The sequence below is a fragment of the Cygnus atratus genome, chromosome 5 (genome assembly GCF_013377495.2).
Source record: "Cygnus atratus isolate AKBS03 ecotype Queensland, Australia chromosome 5, CAtr_DNAZoo_HiC_assembly, whole genome shotgun sequence".
Lineage (NCBI taxonomy): Eukaryota > Metazoa > Chordata > Aves > Anseriformes > Anatidae > Cygnus > Cygnus atratus.
In genome coordinates this window covers 5,643,122-5,670,271 of record NC_066366.1, presented here as the reverse complement: position 1 = coordinate 5,670,271, position 27,150 = coordinate 5,643,122, and the positions used below count along the sequence as shown (strand labels likewise).

At 35.5% G+C, this 27,150-nt stretch overlaps 1 protein-coding gene across 2 annotated transcripts in view; it reads left to right on the top strand.

Annotated features, from left to right (window-relative positions):
• The window catches only part of PPFIBP2 (PPFIA binding protein 2), a 104,573-nt gene that overhangs the window by 15,663 nt on the left and 61,760 nt on the right, over nucleotides 1-27,150 (top strand). For both annotated transcript variants that reach the window (XM_050711007.1, XM_050711008.1), the window contains exons 2-3: nucleotides 3,930-4,027; nucleotides 20,347-20,561. In XM_050711007.1, the coding sequence (XP_050566964.1) occupies nucleotides 3,964-4,027; nucleotides 20,347-20,561 (279 nt within the window). In that variant the 5' untranslated portion in view covers nucleotides 3,930-3,963. The remainder of the gene's footprint in view (nucleotides 1-3,929; nucleotides 4,028-20,346; nucleotides 20,562-27,150) is intronic.

The window sequence follows — 27,150 nt, the reverse complement described above, 5'->3', positions numbered from 1 at the left end:
GAAATTTGCAAGGGATATTGGCTCTAAACAAGTTAGTTGTACCAGAGATTTTTCATTTTATTTGAAATGCAAATCTCAGATTGGGATTTACAGGGTAAAGCTAGCTGAGCAAAATAAGTTTGGGGCATTCAGACCAGTTTGCTCTGCACTTCCTGGAAGATCTTATTACTTAGGTAATTATAACAAACAGGATTGCAATATCTTTATCTGTGGGCTGGGCTCTAAATTATTGTGAGCGTGTGGCTTAGAAGGGATGATAATAATTTAGACTTACATCTGCTTAACAGTAAAACTTTGGCTATTAATAGCTAGCAATTTTTACTGATCAGGGGAAAAAGTAAATAATTTTCTTCTTAAGGACCTGAAAAGGTGAGTAGCTTGGTTTTTGTGTTTTACTGCTATGTAAGTTAATCGAATGAACTATGACGGTTAGAATTTGCTAGTATTAAAGCTTTTGCTGTATTATTAGAGAAGTTTTTTCAGCTTTGCTAAGGACTGAACAAAAGGTATTTTTCAATTTGTGTATATTTATGTATGCAGATAAGTCATGGTGTTTTGCATGTGTTGATGTCATTCAGGAATGAAAACTGTAAAAAGAATTACAATTAAAATACCTGCAAATAGACGGATCCTATTTGAGGCCCTCACCATGCTTTGGGATTGATACAGCTGTCTTGTTTAACAATATTTAGCAATAATAAAAATAAATAGAATCCACAATTGCAGGTACTTCTGCAGAGCTAGTTCAGAAACAGTAACTGAAGACGTATGAGATCTAACAAGCTATTTCATAATAATGCTCAGAACAGTCAAACTGCAAGGAGGGAGTGTCTGGGAAAATAAGACTTGCCTGGAGCACAAGCAACAGGTCTGTCTAGAAAAAGATGTCAAGCAAGTAATATTACATTATCACTCTGGAGCAAAGCACATTACTTTTTTTAATAAATCGTTTGATCAGCAGGTTCTACTCTAGCTTGATTCAGTTAAGCAGCAAATACACTGTGGATACAGGTGAGAAAACAGGAGGAGTGAGGAGGTTGGGAGGAGACAGAAGACAGTTCTGGTGGTATTTTTCAACAAAACTTCGTGTTTGTCAAGGTGTTTATTGAAATTTTTTCTGTAAGTAAAATTTCAAGCTTGTAATATTTCAGGGATTTCTGTAGTTTTTTCACTGCAGGTGGTCAAAAAACTATATTTGATGTTTAGAAGAAGTGGTAGTTCTGCCTTTCTTGTTAATAATATGTATTGCTCTAGCAGCTTTAAGCGCACAGCAATATCTTACAGCACAAATAAGAACATTCAGTGCAACCTAGTGATAGAAACTCTATAATGCTTTCAGTATTTTTCCCTTTTTTCTTCCTTCAGATTTGAGCCAATGCTGTTCTGATTTACAAAAACAGCTGGCAGCCGTAGATCTGTGAGGGAGTGACTCTTTTCTTCAACATCCACCCCAGCAGCAAGACAGCCTGGGTGCCTCTTGGGCAGCTGCTTTCCGTAGGTGGATTTCCTTTCACTGAGATGATTGTGACCCATGTTGTGGATGCTTTGAACTAGGAGAAATACTGCAAGGAAGGTGGCTTATTGCAGTTGAGAACTGGGTATCTCTAACATTTTTAGTGAATCTGCTAACCGGCTGGCAGATTAATATGATAACAGAGGATGGAAATCTAAAAGAGTCAACAAATTGATGCAACAGAAAGAGAGGGAGTGTTTTAAAAGTTTTGTATGTACGCATTGTGAAATTTTAAGTTTATATCAGGTGACTTAATGACTTTCAAAATTATTCTGAGGATAATGTGTGTTATTTCCAATACCATTAAATGAAATATTTGGGTCTGTTGCTTTAAAGATCAGATGAAATTCAGGTACATTTAGCGTTGTTCATACTTAAATTATTATTTTGACAAAAAGGGAGAGGCAAACCCAACCTGTTATTTGCATGAATCTTTGCCTTAGGTGACACTAAAGGTTGTGGGTGATTTTTTTTTCTTTTTTTCCTCTTCTTTATTTTCTGATATGGCATTCTCATACTGCTCTTCAGATCTGTTTGATCTGAAAGTAAATAATGGCTTAGCCATTATGACAGCCTAAATGGCAGAGCTGAAATTAGAGCCTACTAGTTTCAGGCTCTCATTCCTGCAGCTGTCCCTTTAGATGATGATTGTATATGTTGACCAGAGTGGATGTAGCAGACACAGATCTCTGATAACAAAGAGGTTATTAATAAATTAGCTTTCTTTGTATCTTTGTGTATTCCTCACCAGCACCATGACGAAAAGCCTGTATCTTAGGGTTCTTAATTTGCAAAAGAAGTAAATAATTTTGACTTGTTACTTTTTTTTTTTTGCATTGCGTTGGTCTTTTTTTCTGAGTTTCATCATTTGTTATGATGCAGTAATTTGGACTCAGCATTAAGTATACTTCTAGGGATTTTTTTTTTATCTGATGGTCCTGAGAAACAACAAAAGAATGTTTTTACTTTAAAGCTGGTTCTATTCTCTGGCTGCTAATTCTATATTCTAGTGTTTAGGAAACATCCAACTGAGAGAGCAAATGTAGATGGTTTAGCTACCAGTTATGTCAGCCATTGGTGATGGTGGCCAGTGTCTGAATTGCCACCGGATGAACACCATGCAAATATATCTATGTGAATTATCTTTTCTTTTAAATCTAAAGACAGGTGACAATCTATTTCTTGGCATATCACATGATAAATACAGATTAGTGAAATTTCAGTGGTATTGGAATAATTGGCCTCACAAACATATGACCAACTGCATATGCACTTACCTACAACCTGTATCATTTGAAGGATATCTCTGGCCATTGTCACACAGATGTCTTTTGTGGTGCCTACAAACATGTAAAAACAGCAGTTTTGAACCACTGTTTTAAAACTTTACTGTATCGGGAGATACAAAAGTCTGAATGAACTACATGTTTGTGGAAGAGAAATCAAAATTCTGTGACCTTTTAAAGGCTTTGTTGGTATTCTGAGTTGTGTGTTACAGCACTGCAAAAATTATACCCAAGATCCCTGTTCATTGCCCTGCAGGCATTGGTTTTATACCTGAGCAATGAAGTGATGTGCAAAAGGAGCTTATTTCAGAGATGAAACGGACAGCGTATGTTCTTTTTCCCTTTGAAATGTCACAAGGGATTCTAATTTTTGGAAAATTTGGTTTGTTATCCTTGATCTCAGATGTTAATGAATGTCTTTAATCCTGTTCTAAAGAGGCAGCAACTTCAGAAATTTCATACTTGGAGCATTTTGGTCATGAAAGAAGTGATATAATATGGTTATGGAAAGGAGGAGTAAAAATGATTTCAGAATTGCTGGACTTGGGGTCAGAAGTGAAAAACGTATTAGATATCATTACCGTTGGGGTTGAGGCAGCAACATATTTTTATACTTTCACTCTTTACTAATATAGCAGCAATCAACAACCAGCTCCTACAGAGTCTGGCTTATAGGTTAACTATGATTTTTCACCAGGAACAGTAAAAGCCCCTGTTTCATTCCTTCATTGAAACCTAGACAACCCTCCTTTTCACTTGCAGTTCAAAAGGTTGAAATACACCGAACTTTGAATTTAGAAAAGTATTCTTAAGAATGAGAGGTAGGCAAATCTCAGGCTTCCAGTATTTGAGATTTGTTTGTTTTCATTTTCATCTGCATTTCCTTGTTAGTAAAGTATCTTAAGAAAAAAATGAGTCAATGATAAATGAGAACCTCAGAAATCCCAAGTCATCTATCGAGAATAGGAACTTTTTTTTTTTTAATTTTCATATTAATTGCAAGGCTGTATTTTTGTTAGTGTGGACTTCTCTTTGCATGGCTTAATATAGAATGAAAGTATATTTTCTGAAGTATATTTTCTGTCAGGTCTGGTTTAGTATAATACACATGCTTTCATCTGTCTTTACAGTAGGAAGAGTAAAAGTCTGAGCAAATCGGAGAGCATGGCTTCTGACGCTAGTCATATGCTTGAAGCAGCTTTGGAGCAGATGGATGACATCATTGCAGGTACAATAATGCTTTATTTTACACCAAATTATTTTGATATTTAACCACACTTGTCTTTCTCCCCTCCTACAATTTTCCTGTTTATTTTTTACTTTTTAATTATTTTTCTCAATTTGTCAGTTTCCCTGTGACACACAGTTTTCTGTGGATCAATAATTGTGTGAAGAAAAAGTAAAATAAAGAAAGCCTATAATTCTATCTCAGACATGTAAATATTGAAATAACAGAGATTTAATTTGCTCTAGTGCTATATGGTAACTTAAATCCTCATTCATGTGGTAACATTCCATTGAGTTGAAATTTCATGGAAAATAATTACAATGACTAATTTCAAAATTTACATTCAAACTATACCTGGTCATTTAGTTGACTGTAAAATAATATATATTGTTCGTTTTTTAATTCTGTGTGTCTGTTGTAAAATATGAAGTTTTTACCAATGTATCTAGTTATCTGAATAGTATATATCTTTATTTTACACACACACATAAATATTCCTAATTATGTATTTTTAAAATATGTGATTATTTGTTTAAATGTATAAGGATAAAATAGCTTAGCTATTAATTACCTTCATGGCCTAATGAGTTAGAATGTATAACTTGTTTTGTTAGCATTCATATCCAGGAGCCAAATTAGAAGTTTCTTTTTACACAGCTTTCCAATAGAAAGGGTGATGCAAGACTGAATTTGCTGTTTTCTGGTGTTCTGGTAAGGCAATTAAAAAAATTTTGTCTCAACATTACAGCATCCGAGAAGAGAAGATCTTTCTGTGGTTAGGACTCAGTAGCCTTGGGGTTTGTGCTCACACACCGTTCAGTGTGAACTCCTAAAAGAAGTATCTGGGTAGGGCCATGATCTCACTTTTGCACAATGGGAAAGCATTTACTAAAGCTTTTTAATTTAAATAGTGACACCCATGCTGTGCCTTCATTATTTTCCCCTAATGCTGAAGAAGATGACATCAGCCTCTTGTTGCTGCAGTTCTGGCTTCTTCCTCCTCTTCTAGGAAAATTTACTGTCCAGAGACTAATATGAAGCTTCATAAATTACCATCAGACTAGCCATAATTAGGCAGGAAGTCTGTGTCCACAATTTCTAGTTTAAAACATCTCTAGATGTATTTTTTATTATTCTTTTCCACATATGAAACTTTATTCTAAATTTGCAAGCTTTAAGACTGCTAAGATACACAGAAATATGAAAATAGAGCACAATTGTAAAAATGTGAATATGTGATAGATATAACTCCACAAATAACTTTTCATGCCAATGGAACAAGTTCCAGACAAATAGGAAAATTTAGAAATGTATTTCCTTCTTTTTTTTTTTTTTTCCTGACCTCAAAACTTTATTTGAACAGGGTTTTAAGCAGAAGTTAGCTGGGATTTTATTTGTTCACCTCTTATAAAACACAAACAGATAGTCAGTGAACCATTGTACATCCCTCAGATATGTAAACAGAGAACAAGAAAAAACAAAGAACAAACAAGAAAAGCAACTCCCAAACCATAGTCCATAAAATGGAGAATTGAAATAATTTCTTAACCCTAGGTTTGCAGTAGCTATGATACTAGCTAATGCTTCAAAAGAGATGAGACGACATAGAGGTCCGTGGCCCTTTCATCATGCTAGGGAACCTGTGCTCCTAAATCACCTTCATACATCTGGATTTATCTTTATGTATTTATTTTGCTTTCCCGCTTCTGTGATAATTTATACATAGCCCAGCAAACATTGTTGATATCATCAATGCATATATATTCCATTCTTCAGAAAAATTTATCTTGTCTTATTTCTTGGAAGAGAAAGATTTTCTTCAGAAAGCATTTATCTTCCAAGAGAAAAAAAAAAATAGACACATTTAAATTGACTTTCAGATTAGATACTGCTCTTCTTCCAGTAGTTGTCAGAGCTTTGTGGTGTGTTTTCTTTTGAACAAAGAGGTTAGAAAGCTTGATGTGATTTTGGGGATTTTCAGACTTCTTGTGCCTTAGGTTTTCATCTGCATCAATCAGATCAATCAGTGGTACAAGCGTGTGCTTCCAACATATCTCAAATTGTCCAGTATCTCCTCTTATGAGCAGTAAGAGGCTATGTAATCAATAAACAGGTCTCTCCTTGCTTGTTTGAGCAGTGCTATATTTCATTTAGAAAAACTTTCAGTTTTGCCTGAAGATGCCATTTCATATTCCCTTCCAAAAGGTATTTTAGGCTTACAGGCTGTATATTTTTCCACTGAAAGGATAACATTGCTATTTAGTAGCATTTCCATGAGAAGAAGCTCTGAAAAATGGTCATGTGAGGTTAGTTCGGAGTCAGGTGTTTAGTGTTGGGTATTTTTTCCATGGTATGGAAAGATAACTCATTAAATGACAATATATGACTGCCTTACAAAAACAATTCACTTTTTTTTTTTTTTTTTTTTAAGTTTGATGGTAGAATAATAATTGAGCCAGGCTTGACTTTTTGTTATCATTTTATTTTCCCCTTCTTTTTCAGATCATTCATGGCCATATCTTTTTAGGGTTTCATCTTGATAAATAAGCAATAGAATTAAATTGTTCCAGGCTGCCCAACAACATTGCTTTTACCCCCCTCACTTAGCTGTCATGATTATGGAGACACTGATAGAGAGAAGCAGAGCAAATGATGTAAGAAATAATCTGTGTTATTCAGTGGATTGCACATCCTGTTCACAGCTGTTTTGTAGTGTTGTTGATGCCCAAGCTCTAAAACAGAGTAGTATGTAGAGTATGTTTCCACAGTGTCAGCATAGGTCATAAGCAAATTGGCAGCTTTGAGAGTTGACTTTACAACTTCATGTTGCTCACTTCTTTTTTTTTTTTTTTTTCTTCTAATGTCCACTGTATAATATGCAAAACAGGCTTACATAAAGATATCTAATGGGAAAAGCACCAGGATATTTCCCAGGCAGTGCATTCTGTCAAGTTTCATCAATGTTAACTGAATACCTCCCATATGATTTCAGAATTATATCTACCCATACCAATAAAAAATATTATTTTGTTCCTTTACTTATTTTAGTTGTAACATAAAGGAAAAGCTCAAATTGTTTGGAGAGTTGTTTGCCTCATTTATTTATTATTTTCCATTACTAGAAATAGAAAAATAATTTTAAGACGGAATAACTTATAATAACTTAAAATATTTCTGGTCATTCTCTTCTAGTTAATGTGTGCTCCAGAACTGCTTCTTGCATATTCTGGTATGATTGAGGGTCCAAATGTATCTGCTGGAGCTTATACTTGGATACTGGTGATTATTCCAATTTGTCTCATATTGAGGAACATAGTTATTATTCAAGTTTGATTCTTTCTAATTGAATCCACTAGGCTTCTGTATGCAATCTGTGGAGGGACTGCAAAACAGGAATGTTCTCTTGTCCTGTACGGTGAGAGGAGAAATAGGGTGGGAAACTCCTTCAGAAGGAGGACTGTCATAAAACACACATGGACACAGAGTTTTCTAACTGAAGATTTATATATACCATACTGTGCAAATATTGGACAAGTTATCTGCGCAAATGTAGCTGCTCTTAGACTAGCCTGGGAACAGCAGAAATCAACTGTTCAGAGCTATTTCAGCTCACTATATACGGATTCCATGAATATCCTGAGGCAGCATTGAATTCAAAGGCTAAGACTAAATTTCATGACTGTTGGAAACACATAGGTGATGAAAAATAGGCTTCCTTTGGGATGAGGCCTGAGTGGATACTAGGAAGAACTATACTCCTCTTGGCCTCGGAAAGCAGGCATAAAACGAGCATTAATCACTACTGCAGAGAAGTGAGAAGTCCAGAGATACGTAACTGTAATTGGTTCATTTTTTTAGTTTGAGTAGGTGTGTGTTTGTATGTTTACACACGTTTGTTGGTGTATACACACATAAGCAAAGAACAGCATTCTCTGTTTAATTAGAAAAGCAATCCTAAGTTATTATATTAGCTGTAGTTATTATAAAGGACAAGAACCACGTTCTAATACGTTGAGGTAAGAACTAGGCATTCATATGCATAATATGAATATTTACAGATTTACAGTCCTACTTTTAGCCTTTCTAATTGTAAAAGTAATGTCCTTTTCTCCAAATGTTAACATACCCAATACATGATTCTGGTTAATGGAAATAAAAAGTCTCACTGTAGATTGTGCATCTCAGTGCAATACAAAATGTATTAGTGTTCAGAGTGCATGAGGGTAAGATTGTCAAGCAAGATTAACAAATTAAATTTCACTGGGCTTGATCAAATTTGACAGATAAGTCAGTGTTCCCAAGTCTTTTATGCTTCAGTACATCTTTACTGATAACCCACCCTCATAGCTATATAAATTACGCATGCTAAATAATTAGCCTTATTTGGCTAAAACAGCAAAAAGGACTAATGTAATTGTCAATGAACATGACTTATCCATTAGCCAGAATGACTTGCGCTCCAAGCAGACGCTTTCTCTAAAGAAAGTACCCATATGTCAGACCAGCCTACATATTCTTTACTTGAGGTTCATACCTATGACATTGCCTCCTGCTGTGGTTTGTCCAAGTCATTAACTTTCTCTTTACTTCCACTTGTACCCCATCCATTAAAATGTGCCTCTCTATAGGATTATGGATTTTGCTTAGTTTTTCTTTTCAATTAATTTTAATTAATTAAAAGTCTTTCTTTTAGTTTGTCAAAATGCTTCTGTCTGTCAGCAATTTGGAAATTCATTATTTTCTTTTGTGAACAATGACCACAAATTTAAGATCTAAAAATTCCTGTCATAGCATTATAGTCTGCTGTAGCTCCAGAATCTCTTGAAAATCAGCAACTAATCAGTGTAATTATTGTTTCCTTTTAACCAGAGCTCCTGCAATTATTACTTAATGAAAAATGATGAGAAAGTTAAATGTATTATCACATGAGTGTGTACTGATATTTCAGCGTTAGTACTGAAAGATTAACAAACCTAAGTAATTAAGTATGTCAATAAAGTATGTCAATATCTAAGAACTATGTGTGTTTAAATTCCCTTGTCTGTAGGGGCAGTACACTCACACTGTCATCACCTTCACTGTGTACTATAAACCCAACTGTTTCATATACCCCTGGCGAGAAAAATAAATAAATAAATAACATAAAAGGCCGTAAGCGGAAATTATCCTGAAGAGATGAACAAGACTTTTATTCTGGTTTAATATATTTTCCTTAGGAGATCTGCTTGCCAGAATGTGAAGAAGGATGTGTTTATTATGTCATTTTTGTTTGCTTGCTTGCTTTTATTTTGTTGGCTGGTAAAGTGGCTGGTGTGTTTTTCTTGCTCTTCTGACCCATCATAATTTGACTATGAAAATAATATAGCTATGCTATGTTAATGGATGTGTTGGATTACCAAATGAGCTCTAATTAGGTGATCAGAAAATGGTTTCAAAATGCAGGAATGGAAAAAAAAAAACTAATAGCCCTGTTTGAACTCCTTTGTGTGCGTTTTAGATTTTGTAGAACAAGGTTTTTACTGAGCTCCTATATAAATACTAGGAAATCAAAAGATTTCCTAATGACCTGATGCTTTAGCGTGAAAAATCAGACATGTCGTCACAATATTCATTCAGAATGTAAGGGCTAGTTTCACGGCACTTTAGGGGAAGAAGATAGAATTCTCTGTTCTGCTTCATAAGGATTTGAAATTGTCCAGACCAGACAGAGAGCACTTAATCACCTTTTTTTTTTTTTTTTTTTTTTTTTGTGGTGTGTGCTGGGGAGGTGTCTTATTTGAAATGCATGCTGGATGACATGTAGCTGATAGGCAGTACAAGCCTCTTGTGATTGTGTAGAGTGAATAGAGAAGAGCCCATACTTTTTCTTTTCAATTTGTATACTACCAGCTGTTTTTTATTTTTTATCACTTCTGTCCTATTCAAGGTTCACAGTATTTTTAAATTCAAAGTTTAGTTTCTATAGTAAAGCTGTATAACTCTTTATAATGTACTACGTGGATTTTTGTAGAATTTCAAGCGCTGACTTGACACAAACTGTAGATGAAGTAATGATGACAGAAACAGAGTAATTGAAATAATGAGCAATTTCTTTCCTTATAGATTGGAGCAACAGCTGTAGTGGTTACCTCATTTTTTAAATAAATTGTAATTGTGTTAATAAGCTGTGCTTCAATTATGATTTTTGTCTTTCCATTTATCTTTCTGTTCACTTTCAATCAATCTAGGGTTTTTTTCTAAACAAAAGAGATAATATATCTACAGCATTTGTTTTTCTTGTTGCTGCTGGGTATTAATTAAGGTGAGCATATGTGAGAGTGTACTATATAAGATACTATAATAGCTTTTTGAAACCATTAGCTGGAAAATGTTTATGGATAAAACATATAGAGGTATTAAAAAGAAAATGAAATAATGCATGACTTGAAATCAGGTCATTTGATAAATATATAGATTCATATCATTAACATTATCATTAACAGCTCTATAAAAATATGCATTGGGATGGGGGGAGAGGAGAGGGTTAAAAATGGTGATCTTTAATCATCCTGAAAATTAAAGAGAAAAATAATAATAATAATAATAAAATAAAAATACTTAGTATTTATAATTTGTAGTTAAATATTTATCTTCATTTTTGTAACAGTTTTTATAGCTTGTTAGGTGCTGGCATTTAGCTTCAGATACAAGAATTTGGAAAAGCTAGTTAGGTAATCTCTTAGCTGTTGTCAGCAATAACATAATTTAAAATCTTTTAAACCTTTTAAAAAATGTAGCAGTTCACAGTCTTTCTACTTATTGAATCTGTAATTTTTCTCATCAACAATCTGTGGTCTTTCTTCTTCTGTTTGTTACCGTTGTTGAAGACATGGACTCACAAACTGTGTGCACACTTGAATAACCATAACATCTATTTGATACTGTATTTTGTAAGGGTTTTACATGTGCTGTAGCCTTCTTCTTAAGACCTTGCATAAATCCTCAAATGCAGCCTCGTATGAGTTTTAAAAGCATACGAAAATCATGGCAACTTGAATGGTTATTGCACGTGTGAGGGATTGTTCACTCATTCCTTACCCAGAGTTGCCAGAGCAACCTGCAGTTTGGAATTTCCTCAATTTTGAGTGTTTAACCTTGCAAGAGGTCATTATAGCTATGTGGGCTGCTGTCCCAAAGCACACTTCCCATATTATCACTATCCAAAGCATTTTTTCTCATAGATAGGGAGGTCTGAGCACAAGATAGAGAATCAAGACCCCCGAATCCTGTTTGTAGTACTGATGGATTCGCTCTGTAAACAGGTCCATACTACAAAATCCTACAGAGCTCACAAACATTGAGAACTTGTTTCCTATAAACACTTAAAGAACTTGCACAAAACAACTCTAGACATCTGCTTTTGTAAAAGACAAAATTGTCCTTTATGATCAAGTTCGTCTTTGATTTCCCTTGCAAGTATTCCTGTCTTTCCAGCAATACAGCAAAATTAGAAGATTTCTTGAAAAAAAAGCATTAAGATTAATTCAAAATACAGAAATCTTTGTTACTGAAATATTTTAATTTATCTTTGACTACAGATAAGCAGGTCTGTCAATACAAAATAAAAATACATCTGTGAGCTAGACACCTATGACAACATACCAAAACTGCACTACAGCATTGCGTTTGTCTGCAATGTCTGCTTTAGAACTCTGTGTATCTGTCCATATTTTATTGCAGCTTTGTAATTGAAGTGTGCCATTCAGTATCGCAGCTCAAAATGATTTTTATTGAAGAGTAGTCCCTATGTGCTGAAATTCCTATTAGTGTAATAGATCTGACAGTATTGCTCTTCAAGTGTAATTCTTTAGAAGGGTTTCTGGATTGGTTATGCCACTGTGGAATGGCAGAACTTGCCTACCAATATTTGAATATATGTCTCTGATATTAAAACCACTTTATCTCTACTACTCAAACTGGTAGAAATGATATCCCGCAGCTTGCCTTGCAAAGTTTCAGAAAGTTAGGTTTGAAGAGGAAAGATTGAAATCAGCTTCAGAGAATGATGACTTCAAATTCCATTGGCATAGCAGCAAAGGGTGGGAAAGAAACAGAAATGTAAATAGCTTCAGATACAGTATGTAGCAAAGAAAGGCAGTTAAACTATGATGGTCATAACCCCATACGATTGAAAATCTGAGACACAGAGGTTCTTTTGTGGTTTATATGGTGTGATATGTTCTTCAGTACATGAGTCACTTGGTTGTTTAATATGCTAGTGAACAGATTTCTAAGATTTCAATTGAAGCAAGTTTTATCAAACACAGACTTTAAATAAATTCAGAATTATGGCTTGTCTATTTCCTACTTTAAGCAATTAAATTGATTCAAAAAATTCTCTTTGAAAATCAGAATAGTGTGATTTTTATGAAACAAGATGTTTTTATTTTCTTACGAACTGAATGCTGTTATTTTCCTTGTGCTTTCAGAGAGCCGTCTTTGCATGAAACAGCATTCATGTTACCAGTGACTTACTACAAACAATTCAGAATGCTTTACTAAAAAGAGGTACTTATCAATTCGCAACGCTTTTAATTAGACTACTAGTTTCACTGGCCCTAAACACACTTTTTTTCTTTTTTTTTTTTTTTTGTGGATATACCGATGGAGAAATAGTTCAGCAGAGAAGAAATGGCTGCAAGTATTTGTTGTTCTTTTCCTTTAATAAAATTGGTTGATTTTTGTCTTTCCCATGCAATGGATACTTTACCTCAAATATAGCATTAAGATTTCCGTTGTCCTAACTTTGCTAGATCTCCACCATAGCTGTAAAATCCATCCTCCTTTTTTGACCAGCTGTAAGGCTGCTTAGCTTGTCCTTCTGGATAAGGGAGATATTTTTGTTGCAGCTGTGTATACAGTGCCTAATGTGCTGTACATCATTGCTTAAAGTCCATAAGCATGTAAAAGGAAAAAGGCTGAGTAATTACATACATAATTTGCATATGAAATTATAGACAGTTCTTGAAAATTGTCGAAAGGATTCCGCGTGTGGTTGTAAATAAAACTCAGATGAAAATCACCCAAGCTACATGAAACTTGCATCTGAATGTAGTCATTAGCATTTCTAGTCTTGGAAACTTTTTTCTAGGGCTTCCTGCTAATCCAGCTTAACTGTTACTGTTCACTGTAGTTAAAGATCTAACAGCAGAGATTTGAGGAGCAGCTAATATGAGCTATGATTCAAAACACACCATTTGTGATGTATTTTGCATTACTGTATTAGAAGACAGGATTGTGTGAACAACCTCTTCACTCCTTTAACAGACGACTTAGGACCGAGGACGCTGAGTTATGTTCCATCCAGACCTTAATAGTAGTTTACATAAATTCAAGTTTTCAGGGCTATCTTCATGAAAAGAAGAGACTTGAGCTTCAAAAGACAATTATGCTTTGTAGAACTTGGACAACCTATATGCTCATTGAGTAAAAATTCAGGTAAAAAAAAAAAAAAGTTCTATAGCAGTATAATGATGATTGACTGAAAGTCCAGAGAAAATGTGTGCTTATAGTTTTGACCAACAGCGATTAGAATAAATATCAAAAATGTTACATATAAGTATTTCAGCTTTCTATATAGCCATCTGTACTGCAGTGTAGAATTAACTTTGGAGTTTTGTTGGTTTTATTTGTGTCTTTTTTTTTTGTCAAGTGTTGGCATTTGGGTTTGGTGGGTTTTTGTTTGTTTGCTTGTTGTTTTGTTTTTTTTCTGTTTTCTGGACTAAAATCTCAGCAGTTTTAGGAAAATCTCTTTGTAAACCACTGTTGGTTGAGCTTTATATTACCAGGAGTGTTTTTTATTTTTTATATCTCAGGCAATTTTGGAGGGAAAAGACTGAGATTATACAGGAGAATGCAGTGGAGTGGAAGTAAAGGGGCAAGGAAAAGTGAGAGATTTAACTGCTAAAAGTGATGAAAGATGGATAAATGTCTATAATATAAGCTGAGGAGAATGGATTTTCAAACTGGCAATATTTTCTAATTCTTACCTTTAGTAATATATTTTTACAAGCATCAAATAGTGTTGCTTTTGAAATAGTTTATGTATTTGCCCAAAAGGAACTTTCCTTTGAAGCCATTCAGTTAATTGCAAGAAACTTTGAACACCAAATGTGCTTGTATGGTCAATGTGTAACCCAAATGTGTAACTTTAACTTGTTTTCCTTTTTTCATTAGTTATGTTGTTCTTTCTAAAATATATACAGTATATATATATACAATACAACTTTTAACCTCCTTCATCCACTGTCTGTATGGGAAAGACAGAATTGAGCAGCTTGGAATGTCTTTGTCAAATACGTTTCTTTTTTTCCCTCCTCTGAAGTGGACACTTCTGATGATTAATTGTGCTCCAATAGTACACTAGGAAACCATGGTGTTGAGTTTTATATAAATATGATGACAAAAGATTCCCCTGTGTCCTGTTTACCACTGGGTGGGAGGGGGTGTGGGAAGAGAGAGAGAGATAAAGGAAAACTTTGACTTGCTTAAGACCATACAATGAATCTTTTTGCAGGAATTCAAAACTGCACTCATTTTTCCTGAATATCAATAAAATTCTAGCGGATGAACCATATTCTTCCCCACTTCAGTTGCCTATACAAAAGCCAGATACAAACTCATTGCTGTTGAGGAGAGTTTACTGATAATTTGTAGTGTTCTGTTTGCGCTATGGCATCTCTTTTTTTTGTATCAGTCTGCAAGGAGATCCAGGTTCTCACTGTCTGGTGGTAAAATTTAACGTACTTTGCAGCCTGATGAAGTGAAGATTTAAACTAATGCAAAGAAATGTAAATATTTACTCCTACACAGTTTTAGTTCTGTTTTTCAGGGTGTGTTCTTGTCCTTCTGTTGAACAATACATATACTATTTAATATGAAACTATATGGAAAGCAAATAGGAGAAATAAACCTATGATTCATTTGAATTTAAGCAGTAAAACAGGAAGCTTTTTGAGCTAAGCTATTGAGTTGAACTCCCTTGCATTTCTGCATTCATGTCACTCCTTTACCTAGTATAAAGTGCATTAGTTGTTGCCTTCAGAGGAATTCTTTATTTTTCCATTTCAGTCAGGAGAATGAAAGCAACTACAGTAGCAATTCATGGCAAACCAGTTAAAAATAATAATAATATCATAAGGGAAGAGTATACGTGTGTATTTGATTGGGAGGTGGTAAGGATTGTGTTCTCTTAGTGATGCACTGATATATATCTGTAAGTAGCTCCCATTCCAGACAAGAAGAGTTGCTCATGGGAGGGCTTCGTAGCTTTTGCTGAGAACTCCGGTCCCAATCCAGCAAGCATTTTTAAGTCTTGGCTTAATTGAACATATTTGTAATCGCAGTGGTTTCAATTGCCGAGAACTAGAATCTCCAGTATATCTCAGAATGAATACCCTGTATTCACTTCATGATGATTAAAAGAGAGAACAGATGTGTTTTGTTTGTTTGCTTGTGTGCATGTGTGTTTCCCCAACCATATCAGATGCTAGTACGTTCTTTTCTCATCAGCACCTACTTTTTAAAGTCTAAACATAAATCTCAAATAGTTCTGATTATTTTATTTAATATTTTTTTCATGGATAATAATTCCAGTTGAAAGATTCAGAGTCATAAATGAAATCTAACCTTTCAGTCTCTACTTCCTTCATTTAATTTAGTTGGTATTAATCAAAGATAGATTTTTCCTTTCCAGTTCTAATGGAACCAGTGCATTTAATAATTTACAGACAGTTCACTTGTAAGTTCGGTACATCTGTATTCATTTAAACAAACAAAACACTTTGCCGTATTTACTATTATTAGCTAGGAAAACTTTGAAGTATCTTTACTGTCTTCTGCAGTTCCTAAAATCCTGTGCTATTTATGCTCAAAATGAACTCCCAGTCATAAATAGGGAGTAAGGTGTAAGATGCACCAGCTTTTTTTATGTTGTTAGGTAATTCATGGAACATGAGCTTACCATAAGAATATCTTTGATTTTTATTTGTTGCATTTCTTTTTGTTAGTAATGCACAGAAATACATTTCCTCCTTCTAGCTTTTTATTTCTTATTTCATGCGAAATTACATGGAGGAAAACTTGAGGCAAGAAAAGAAAACTAACTAAAAACCTGAAAATTCTGAACTTGACTTTTTCCTCAATCACTAGACATCAAGTTGTTGTTCTTTCCTGGTAAAAATATATTGCCATCTCCCAAGTGTCCCTAAGAAATACTGGACTGACCTCAAGTTTCAACTCAGATCACTACTATGGAAATTCACTGTATGTGCTTTACACATGGACTCAATTTTGGGGAGTTCTGTTGAGATGATAACCTTCTACCTCTATGTAAAGCAGTGGGACTTAGCGTCCTGATGGTCTGAATAGTCAGTTGAAGCTCTTAGGATAACTGAAGTATGCACATGGAGTGTGCCCGGGTTCAGGAAATCAGATAATGTAGAATTCCTGGCTGACCCTGTCTGTGCTGCAGCACTTGGGAATTTTTTTTACATTTATAGAACTGAGTTTCTTAAGAACTTAAGTTTCTTAAGTTCTTTTGCTTATCAGGATTAAAGAGTGTGTGTACATGTTTTTGTTTGATTGTTTTTGTTTATTTTCTAGTGGCGTGATAAAGTCAAATAAAGGCATTTAGATGCTGAGAGAAGATGATACAAATACCATCCTCAAGAAAGTTGCACATAACTTGTATAAGTTGTACAAATTGTCTAACTACCTAACATAATTAATTTAAACCCAGAACAATTGTTTAAAATCTGTACTTATCTTGAAGATCGTGGTTTCCGCTTTGTACCTGAAATATTGATAGTGGGCCTGAAAGTTTGATGGATTTTTATTGGGATTGTATGGATTTTTGTTTGTTTCTCTCTTGTCTGTATCTGTTTTGTCTAGTTTGTATATAAAAAGTATTGATATACGTAACATAAACAACACTATAGCAGAACGCTATACATCTATGACTAGAACTCACTTTGTTTCTTTCCCATTGTTTGACTCATTCCATATCTATTTTAAATTGCCAGCTCATTGAAGAGGTAGCTACAAAGGCTGACTATGAAGTAACTTTGGATCCTGTCTGCTTTTCCGGTGTGAAAAGTACTTGCTAAACAAAAAGACATAAAACTTTAGCATGGAATTTTTCAAATGGAAAAGTGAGAAAACTAAAAGTCCTAATGTCAATAGCAAAGGAAACCACACCCCCTAAAAGCGGCATCGGTATTAATTAAGACAATGCCAGATTTTAGTTTGTGTGTGCATCTCTTTTGGAAAGTAAACAGTGAGCCCCTTTGACCAAATTAAAAGATTTAAGAGGTTATGTGATCCAAATGGCTCTTGTGCACAATTTGCAAATCTGCTATATTTGTTGCTAATATTAAACTGCATTAGAAAGTGCATAAACAGGAAATACTAAGCTTGCTTAGATAGCTGGGAGTATAGAAATAAACAAGAAAATATCTTCTAGTGGTTAGAATACTCAAATCCAGCAAAACAGGTAGTTGATCCTTTCTTCAAAAGGGACAAACAAACAAACCCAAAACAAAACAAACAAACAAACCCAAACAACCCACAGAACGATCCCTATTACTGAGCCTTGCAAAACTTCAGAAACTTCCAGGGATTATTTTGCATGAACAACACACAAATGGTACAGTAGAATTAAAACCACACTATCTTCTGCATAGGTAATTGATCTGATAGAATTCATGTCATTAAAGCAGTGGTTGAAGATGAACGTCTGGTTAATACTATTTAGAGTTTTTCCTAAAGCTTTTTGTAAAATTAAGTGTTCACAAAATGAGAGACAAAATATTCTCTTAGATTGAAAACTGACTGAAATGGCAAACAATACTGGGATTAAATGATCAGTTAGCATTTTGGCTAAAAGCTAATCTAGGTATATTCAAGTGTACTAGGACCTGGAGTGTTAATGAGCTGGTGAGTTATATTCCCAAAATAATGTGTCAGGCTCTATGTAAATACCATTAGGTTCATTGGGTTCAAACAGCCTGTATTGTCAGAATCAGAGTAAATAAATAACCATAACAGCCAAACTAACACTGATTAATGCAAAGTAGTGTGCGATGAAGAGGGAAACTTGAATTAGTCATACATCTGGGTTTCAAATTAAATACATCAGCTCAGGAAAAAACTTAGCAAAAAATTTTTCAACTCTCAATGAAGACTTTAGTTCTTTTCATAACTACAGTCTAAGATGTAAGTGATGCTAAACAGAGGATTAAACTAACAATAGTATAGAGATTATTATAGTCACCTTGTATGGATCAATGACAGAGTGTTCTAAGGAATACTGTATGCTTTGTGGATCCAATATACATCTGTAAAGCATATTACAAAATGGGAGGATTAAGAGTAAGACAGTAAGAATGATCAAAAGCCTAGAAAATCTCCCGTGAAGTCAAATAAGGGGAAAAATGGGATTGCTTATGCCAAAGAGAACAGGAATGAAGAGGTGCATGAGTACAATCTATTACGTACACAAGGCACTGAATTGTAAATAACAAAAAAAAAAAAGTAAAAAGTAAGGCAAATAGAAGTTTTCCATCTGACTGGTTGTTAAAGAAACAAATGTTAAATGAAAGCAAAGGTCTGAAATGCAGATTAGAACAAAGACAGCCCATTACAGAATCACAGAATCATCTAGGTTGGAAGAGACCTCCAAGATCACCCAGTCCAACCTCTGACCTAACACTAACAAGTCCTCCACTAAACCATATCACTAAGCTCTACATCTAAATGTCTTTTAAAGACCTCCAGGGATGGTGACTCAACCACTTCCCTGGGCAGCCCATTCCAATGCCTAACAACCCTTTCAGTAAAGAAGTTCTTCCTAATATCCAACCTAAACCTCCCCTGGCACAACTTTAGCCCATTCCCCCTCGTCCTGTCACCGGGTACATGGGAGAATAGACCAGTCCCCACCTCACTACAGCCTCCTTTAAGGTACCTGTAGAGTGTGATAAGGTCGCCCCTGAGCCTCCTCTTCTCCAGGCTGAACAGCCCCAGCTCCCTCAGCCGCTCCTCGTAAGACCCCTCACCAGCTTCGTTGCCCTTCTCTGGACTCTCTCGAGTACCTCCATGTCCTTCTTGTAGCGAGGGGCCCAAAACTGAACACAGCACTGGAGGTGTGGCCTCACCAGAGCCGAGTACAGGGGGACAATCACTTCCCTAGACCTGCTGGTCACACTGTTTCTTATGCAAGCCAGGAAGCTGTTGGCCTTCTTGGCCACCTGAGCACACTGCTGGCTCATATTCAGCTATCAGCCAATACTCCCAGGTCCTTCTCTGCCAGGCAGCTTTCTAACCACTCATCTCCCAGCCTGTAGTGCTGCTTGGGGTTGTTGTACCCCAGGTGCAGGACCTGGCACTTGGCCTTGTTGAACCTCATACAGTTGGCCTCAGCCCATCGGTCCAGCCTGTCCAGATCCTCCTGCAGAGCCTTCCTACCCTCGAGCAGATTGACACACGCACCTAACTTGGTGTCATCTGCAAACTTTCTGAGGGTGCACTCGATCCCCTCATCCAGATCATCAATAAAGATATTAAAGAGAACTGAATTGAAGCAGACGTTGAAGCAGACACACACACACACACAAAAAAATAGAATTTATTTCTGGAATTTATTCAGAAATAAAAATATGTATATTTATTGAGATATGTTTGCTGTTCTTATTGCTCTGGAGAAAAGAATGTTGCTGCTGAAGGTATGGCGGGGGGTATCTGTGTTTTAGAGTGTTTTTTTATGATTTGGAGAGCTACCAAAGCTTGATCAAATATTTTTGTTGCTAACTTCTGTGGGTTTGTTCTCTGTGGGAAGCGTTTTAAACCTGCCCAAGGTTACATATTTTTCCGCTTCTGGTAATACAGTCTATTTTCATTTAAGTTTCTTGTCAAAGGGCTGTGTGAATCTTGACTTGTGTTGCTTGTGAAGCACTGCTCTGTGTGGAGACTTCAGTGTAGCTGAGAAGGTAGTGACATCTCATGGCAACCATAGAAAACTACAGGTGATTTGTAGTAAGGTTTTGGAGTTTGTAATTTAACAGACATTGCAAAGGCTGTCTAGGTTGCAATTCATTTTTAAATATGATTTTACATACCTCTCAAGTGCTTGTTATTTATCTAGTGACTATCTTGAGTATTTCTAAACCTTAATGGAAATATCGATACTTTATCAGTATTTGAAGTCTAAATGTTGTAGTGTGTACTAGCTATACATTTGTCACTTCTTTAAAATCAGACTCTCCTGTTTTTTCTTGGTTTAGGTACAAAGTCAGCTGCAGAGTATGCTAATGGTGCTTATGATATTGTGTCACCTGCTCCGTCAGTATACTTGGGCACATTTCAAATTTTACATCTCTTGGAAGATCTAAAGATGGCGTTGGAAATGTTAGAGGATCCGCAAGAGAAAGAAGCATTGCGAAATCAAATTCCAGGGGCCACAGCAGTGTGTATAAGAGAGTGGTTTGAGGAGAATCTGGTGAGTAGTTATTTACAGCTTTTTCATTTTGTTTGAAACAGCATTAGATCAAGTATTTTGATACTTTAGTTATTTGTACAATGACTGAAATCCCCATTTTATGAGAACTGCAATGGATGGTAAGCAATCATAGAAAGCTGAGGGTATTACTGCTTTTTGAGATGATTACTAAAGCAATGCAGAGGTGGGAGTATAAGAAGGTGGTAGAGGACCTTATTTTGTGTGGGCAAGAGAAAAGATAGTGAAGACAAAGTTTTAGAAAAGTTTTTTGGTTTTATTTGGGTTTTGTTCATCCTTTGCTGGAGGTAGCACACAAGTATATTTTATATAAAATTTTTCATTTTTAAACCACCAATTTGGAATTTGATGACATTGTTTGATGAAAGAAGTAGGAAAAATATGGATGATTCTCCTATCATTTTCCTTGCTACGTTTCCATTGCCTTTAGCTATTAGTGTTTTAAATCTCCAAAGTATCTTGTACACCAGGCAGTGGTAGTAAATGCAGAAAATCATTAGCTTCTGTGTGTGAGACATTTATATTGGGATAGATGGGGAATAAACACTTGGGTATATTGGAAAAGATTTAAGGTTATCCCTGTAAGGAGCAGATATTCAGATAGACCTTACAAGGAGAGACCCATTGGACATAAAGTCAGGGAAGATAGCAGGGCCAACCAGAACACTCCTCACCAAGCCTGCTATTGCAAGTGAGTGGTGGTTTCCTAAAGACAAGAAGCTACCTATCGCTTTCTCAATTCTAGATGAATGGATTTTCTTCTGGCTTTGTCACTGCATGTTGCTCTTACACAATTGTGACTCTAGTTTTTGGTTCAGTGTTTACTATCTGCTATAGACACCTTATGCCTATAGTAAGCTAATCATGTTGGACTGGTAGTTTCTTTTTGGACTTGTCAGCTGGTTTGTTGACATTATCTGCACAGTGCAGGTCTATGGCTGGAAAATCCTGTTTCAGACTATATGAAAGAAAGGAATGAGAATTTGTTATCAGATTTGAAAGTGAGAGAGGTGGAGGCAAATGTTTAACTGTTTGGATTTACACTATTAGATTTGGAGTCCAGATCCTCAGACCAGCTCCTACTGAATTCCTGCCTTTGCAAAAATGTTTATGCCTTTTCAAAGCTTTGCAATCAGTAAACTATAACTTTAGTGCATGAAAGATACATTTTTAATATTGCTCACACCGCAGTTGGTCCTGAAACTCTGGGTTGAAGAGTTTGAATCTGGTGGTCTGGCTTTTGGCTCCTTTGTTGCAGAGATATTAAGTTAGCTTTTCAGTTCTGTGAAGTAGGTAACACTTGATATTTTGACTACTCTATTTTTCTGTATATGTGTATTTCTTCTTTTTCATGGGAAAGTTGCCAAAACAGAAACCTCAGTTCCCTCAGAGAGTTGCAATTTATTGATGTCCTTAAAGTCTTGTCTAGCGCATCAAGAGTAGTATTCATTTGATAAAGCAGTTGGGCAGTCTGGATTCAGAACCAACAGAATGGGAAAACTGGTGGTATGGTGTATCTCTAGTGCAGTATGTTGAGATCACTGTGTTCTTAAAATATTGTGCTGGTCTGTATTGACAAATTCTACACTCATTCTAAAGACATTTATATGCATAGTAGCAGTGACTTTTATTACAAAATTACTAGTAATCTGTGAATTTGTATCTCCAGCTTAGAGTGTGAATTAGTCCTCTTTTATATATTTTAAAAATCCAAACCATTTGTAATCATGCACACAACTTCCACGGACTTCAGATATGTAAGAGCTTTTTCCATTGACAAGCAGGAGTTTAGATTGGAAATTCAGAAGAATTCTGATAAAATTCAGCTCAGTTCATTGAAATGAATTTTATTTTTTAATTTCAAAGTTAATTCCTGTTCTGAAAAATCCTTGCTTACAACTCAGAGCTGTGAAATGTAGTAAGTGATATGTGAAAAAGAATAGTCAACATAGTAAGCTACAGAGAATGAGAACTCTAGCTCAGTGAATCCATTCACATGGGAAGGCTCAAAATTTATAATCAGTACTGTTTATGAAATGTTGGAGTGTCACAAAAAAAAGCCCAATCCACATAGTTTAAATAAATCGGGATTGAAGGAGTTTGTTGATTTATTAAAGACGTAATAACTAGAATTCAATGAACTATATACTTAGGATCAACATCCGCAATACAACAAATAAACTGGAATGTTAGATAGTAACGAAATGTTAAGGACACCTTCAGATTTATACATTGAGTTCTGTAACTAATTCCAAAAAAAATTAATCACATACACATGCACACACACATTCACAATTACATGCACATATTTCTGCTCTCACAGACAGTGTTGGTTACATGCTGGGTTTCCCTGTTAAAACATATCACCTATTGGACATGTGGGTGCTTTAGCTTTTATGTGTGAAAAAAGCCCATGACGTACCCCATAATCCATGTACTGGTGAGCAAGCACCCATGAGGTCATGTACACGGGTCCTCAGTTGTTGCAACTGCTAAGTGTCAGAATACTCAGCCTCCAACAGGGAGGTGCTTTGTCAGACATAAACAGAGGTTGCTGTGCTGCTGGAGTGGCTTCTGGCAGCATCAAACCAGGTTCTGACTGTTGCTCTGTTATTCTTATACCCTTTGTCCTGGTATTTTTCACGCTTCTTTTTTACTTCTTTTTTGAACTGACTCCATCATTTCAAAAGACTGTCTGTAATTCCCTTATTATTGTGAATTTCAGCTGATGGCCATCTCCTCTTTAGTGTAAGCAGTTTTGAGCAAACACCTGTTTAGACGGTTTTGGGTGTTGCACTCACTGTTTACACTCACATACCTGTCTTAACAGTTGTCCTTACACAGGGTATTTTTCCAAGTGTGGATGGTACAAGCACCCCACATTGAAAAAAATACTACTAATAATAATAATAAAAATAAATAATAATAATAATAATAAACTAAAAATCCCACCAGAAAACAGACATCTATTATATAGAATATGCCAGAGGCTCTCGAGCGAAATTTGCAACTGTCTCTTCCAAGCATTCTCTTTGTAGTGAATTATTAGCCTTCACTCTAAAGTGGATTTTTTTAAGAGCTTTTATGGGTTAGGTTGGAAGGGGATTTTCTTTTGTGGGTGATTAATTCCACATGTGTTTATTTTTGGGGGGTCCATGCACCTTCTTTTGAAGCTCATACTGGTGGCTGCTCTAACGTAGTGAATAAGCCACTGATTTTAGAGAACACAGTAATTGCATTGATTCCAACATTATATGGGAATAGGGGAGGCCAAAAATATTCTCATTTTACCTTCACTGGGAATACATTAGACACCAAAGACAAATAGTAATCTGACATAAATTTTAAAAGCAATAAACATCCTCCTTTCAGGGAAATAATGTGTCATTTTATGGTCCTTCTTCACTTAAAAGCATGTTTGGAAATTGTATTAAAATGATAGCTGCAATGCATAATCAAGTATACAAACAAGAACATGTGCCTTATGGTGAACAAACTGAATTTGTGTTTTGCTAGCTGACTTTTAGTTAAAAAGACAGATTGAGTTTGTGTCTGTAAAACTTCATCCTAAAGTACATGTATGTCTTTGTGATTGGGAAGGGAGTTACCTAAAATCATCACAGAACTTTTTGAAAATAATCACCAAACAAATCAAAATAATCTGTTTAATTAAAAATATATGGGTCTATTAGCAGAAAGAGTATGATAGCATTTCTGGCTGCTTTTGTATGTCTTGCATCAGCTTTTCGCAGAGAGATAATGTGGTTAGCTTTTTAGTGTTTACATTACTATATAATTCAGGAGAAGTTCAGGCTGGATATCAGGAAAAACTCTTCACTGAGAGGGTTGCTGGGCACTGGAACAGGTTCCCCGGGGCAGTGGTCACAGCATCGAGCCTGCCGGAGTTCAAGAAGCATTTGGGCAATGCTCTCAGACATAGGGTCTGATTTTTGGGTGGTCCTGTGTAGAGCCAGGGCTGGACTCAATGATCCTTGAGGGTCCCTTCCAACTCGGGATCTTTTATGAATCTATTATTCTCTGGTTGAAAAAACATTAATTTTTCTGTAAAGGGCTTAATGTAAGCTTTTAAAAATTTCAGAATTTGTTGTGTGGACAGAACTCTTTTCTTATTCTGAGGTAGAGTTGTTATTAACAGAACATAGCATGTAGTACTTTCTCTTATTTTTTGCTCTTATTTGCAGATAAAAGGAAAAAAGAGATAAAGGAACTGAATCAAACCATAATCTTTACAAAAATACTGGATGCAAACCTTCCACCTTCAAGTCATATATTGAAAATACGGCTCCTTTTTGCCAGTAACTGAAACTACTGCCCTCTATTGGCTTTTCTGGGAAGCAGCAGAAAGGGGAGTCAGAAAGGGGGTTCAAGATTAGCTCTGTCTGAATAGGGTCAAACAGGTGCATTTCCTAGCTAGCATTTTGGTTTAAGCAGAAGTATGGAATGGAAGTCCCAATTATTTTTGTGTGCTCCTTCATCATTAGCAATCATCAAAACCTAATTTAGCTCTGAAAGCTCTTTGACACAGAGCATAGCTGTCTACTGGTTCTGTTTGTGACACTCAGCAGCAGTAGGTATTGCAAGTTAGACAGCAAGTGACTGAACCTTCTTTGTATTGTTTTTGTGTTTGGGTATTATCTGAGAACTACCATCTAGCTCAATTGTACTAGAAAGGAACAAATACTTTCTACAGAAAACTGCTCCTTGGCCTTATAATTCAAGTATCTTTGCAGCTTTGGTAATTGCCACTTATTGTGCTGAACTACACCTAGCGTTTAAATAAATAAGGCTGTGGAGTTTAGCCTTTCCCTCAGCTTTGAGACACGCAGACCTATTGCTGATCAGTCAGGAAGTTCCTGTGATGATTACAAACACTATTGGTGGTGTGACTAAAGTCTTACCTTCCCTTAGTGCTGTAGTTTGGTACCTTTATCAGACATGAAGTATCACCAAGTTGTGTTTGGGGTTCGGTTGCTAGTTCTTAAACAATTCTGTTACATGCTTTGGTCTATCTGCTATAGGTGTAAATACCAAAGGTTTGGGAAAATTCAGATCTGCCTTGGGTGTGAAAACTTCACACTTTGTATTTCCTGCCTGATGCTACCTTGCTTACTTCCTCTTTAGAGAACATCTATTTTATTTATTTTATTCCTTTTGTTTTTTAATGGAACCTTTGATAGTGATTTAGTGTTTCAGCTCGAGTTAGATTTTGTGTTTATCATCTACAATCCCTTAAGAAAGAGGAAGAAGCACACACCATTTGTGGAACTAAATGTATGCTTTTGGCTAAGGCTCCTTTTTGAGTTTCTGTGGTCTGTTATCTGTGAACATCGGATTCTTGAGTTTACAGTATAGCTGGGCACAGTAAACTCACTGCCACTGATTTGAGATAGATGAAGCAGGTATGACAGAGTTCGCACTGAATTTAGATAGACTGTTACTACACATAATAGAATGAGGATATAACAGTTTCTGCAACTTTAGAAAAGCACAAATCTTTTAACAAAGCAAAAAATAGAATAAAGCATTATTAATAGTACGCTTTTAACTGCTCAAGAACTTTGCATGCTATATGTTTGTAATTTTTTTGGCCTTGAAAACTGAGGAAAAAGGACACAAGATAATCGTGGAGACTTGAAAGGATTATCATGGAAACTTTGTATAGAAGAATTTTCTGTGTGGTTTCACTACTTCTTGTTAAATATTTTAGTACTGCCAGTGACCACATGACATATCACAAAGCAGGTACTAATTTCAGCATTAAAAATTAACTGCTGCAGTAACAACTGACTGTTTGACTTGGTGAGCTAAGAAAGAATATATTTATAGACAGTTTCATTTCAGATCTCTAGATGAACGTCTATGCTGTTAATTCTTGTATTTATTTCTACATCTTTCTTGAACCCATTTCTGAGTAAAGATGAACCATAATGTTCTTACGGTGGTCCTAAAATAATTTTAAACATGAGTGAAAGCCTCATTTCCATGATTGTAAAGCATGATCTTCCTTCCAATGGAATGTTTATATTTAATTTAAGCTGCTTCACTGTGTAGCTTTTTATACTGACCCTTAAAATGCTGGTTCTTGAAAACGCATTAGTATTTCCCTGCGTATGGTTTTTGTTTGTTTGTTTTTTTCTCAGAAGCTTAATTCTGAAAATCTTTCTAAATGTTCTAAATTTGTGGAAGCAGGAAGAGGAAAAGATAGGATGCAGTAGTAGAGGAACATGTAGTAATTTGATGAAATGACGTCATTTGCCTTATGATACACGCTGTGCTTTGTCTCATTTCATGCTGTTTTTGCTGTGATAAAAACAGACTTGTTAGCAGGAGTAGGATAAATTTCTTAGACTTGATTGTCCCTTATTCATGATTAAGATTCAGAAGAGATTGTTTCCACTGTCTGTTAAAATCAAGGATGTCTTTCCTCCAGTGTGTTCACAGGGACTTGGATTAAAATAGTGAACCCCAGTTCATAATTCTGGCTTGGTGTAATTTATGGTGTAAAAACGCATTTTAGGCATGTGTTAAAGTGCTCTGCTGAAACATAATC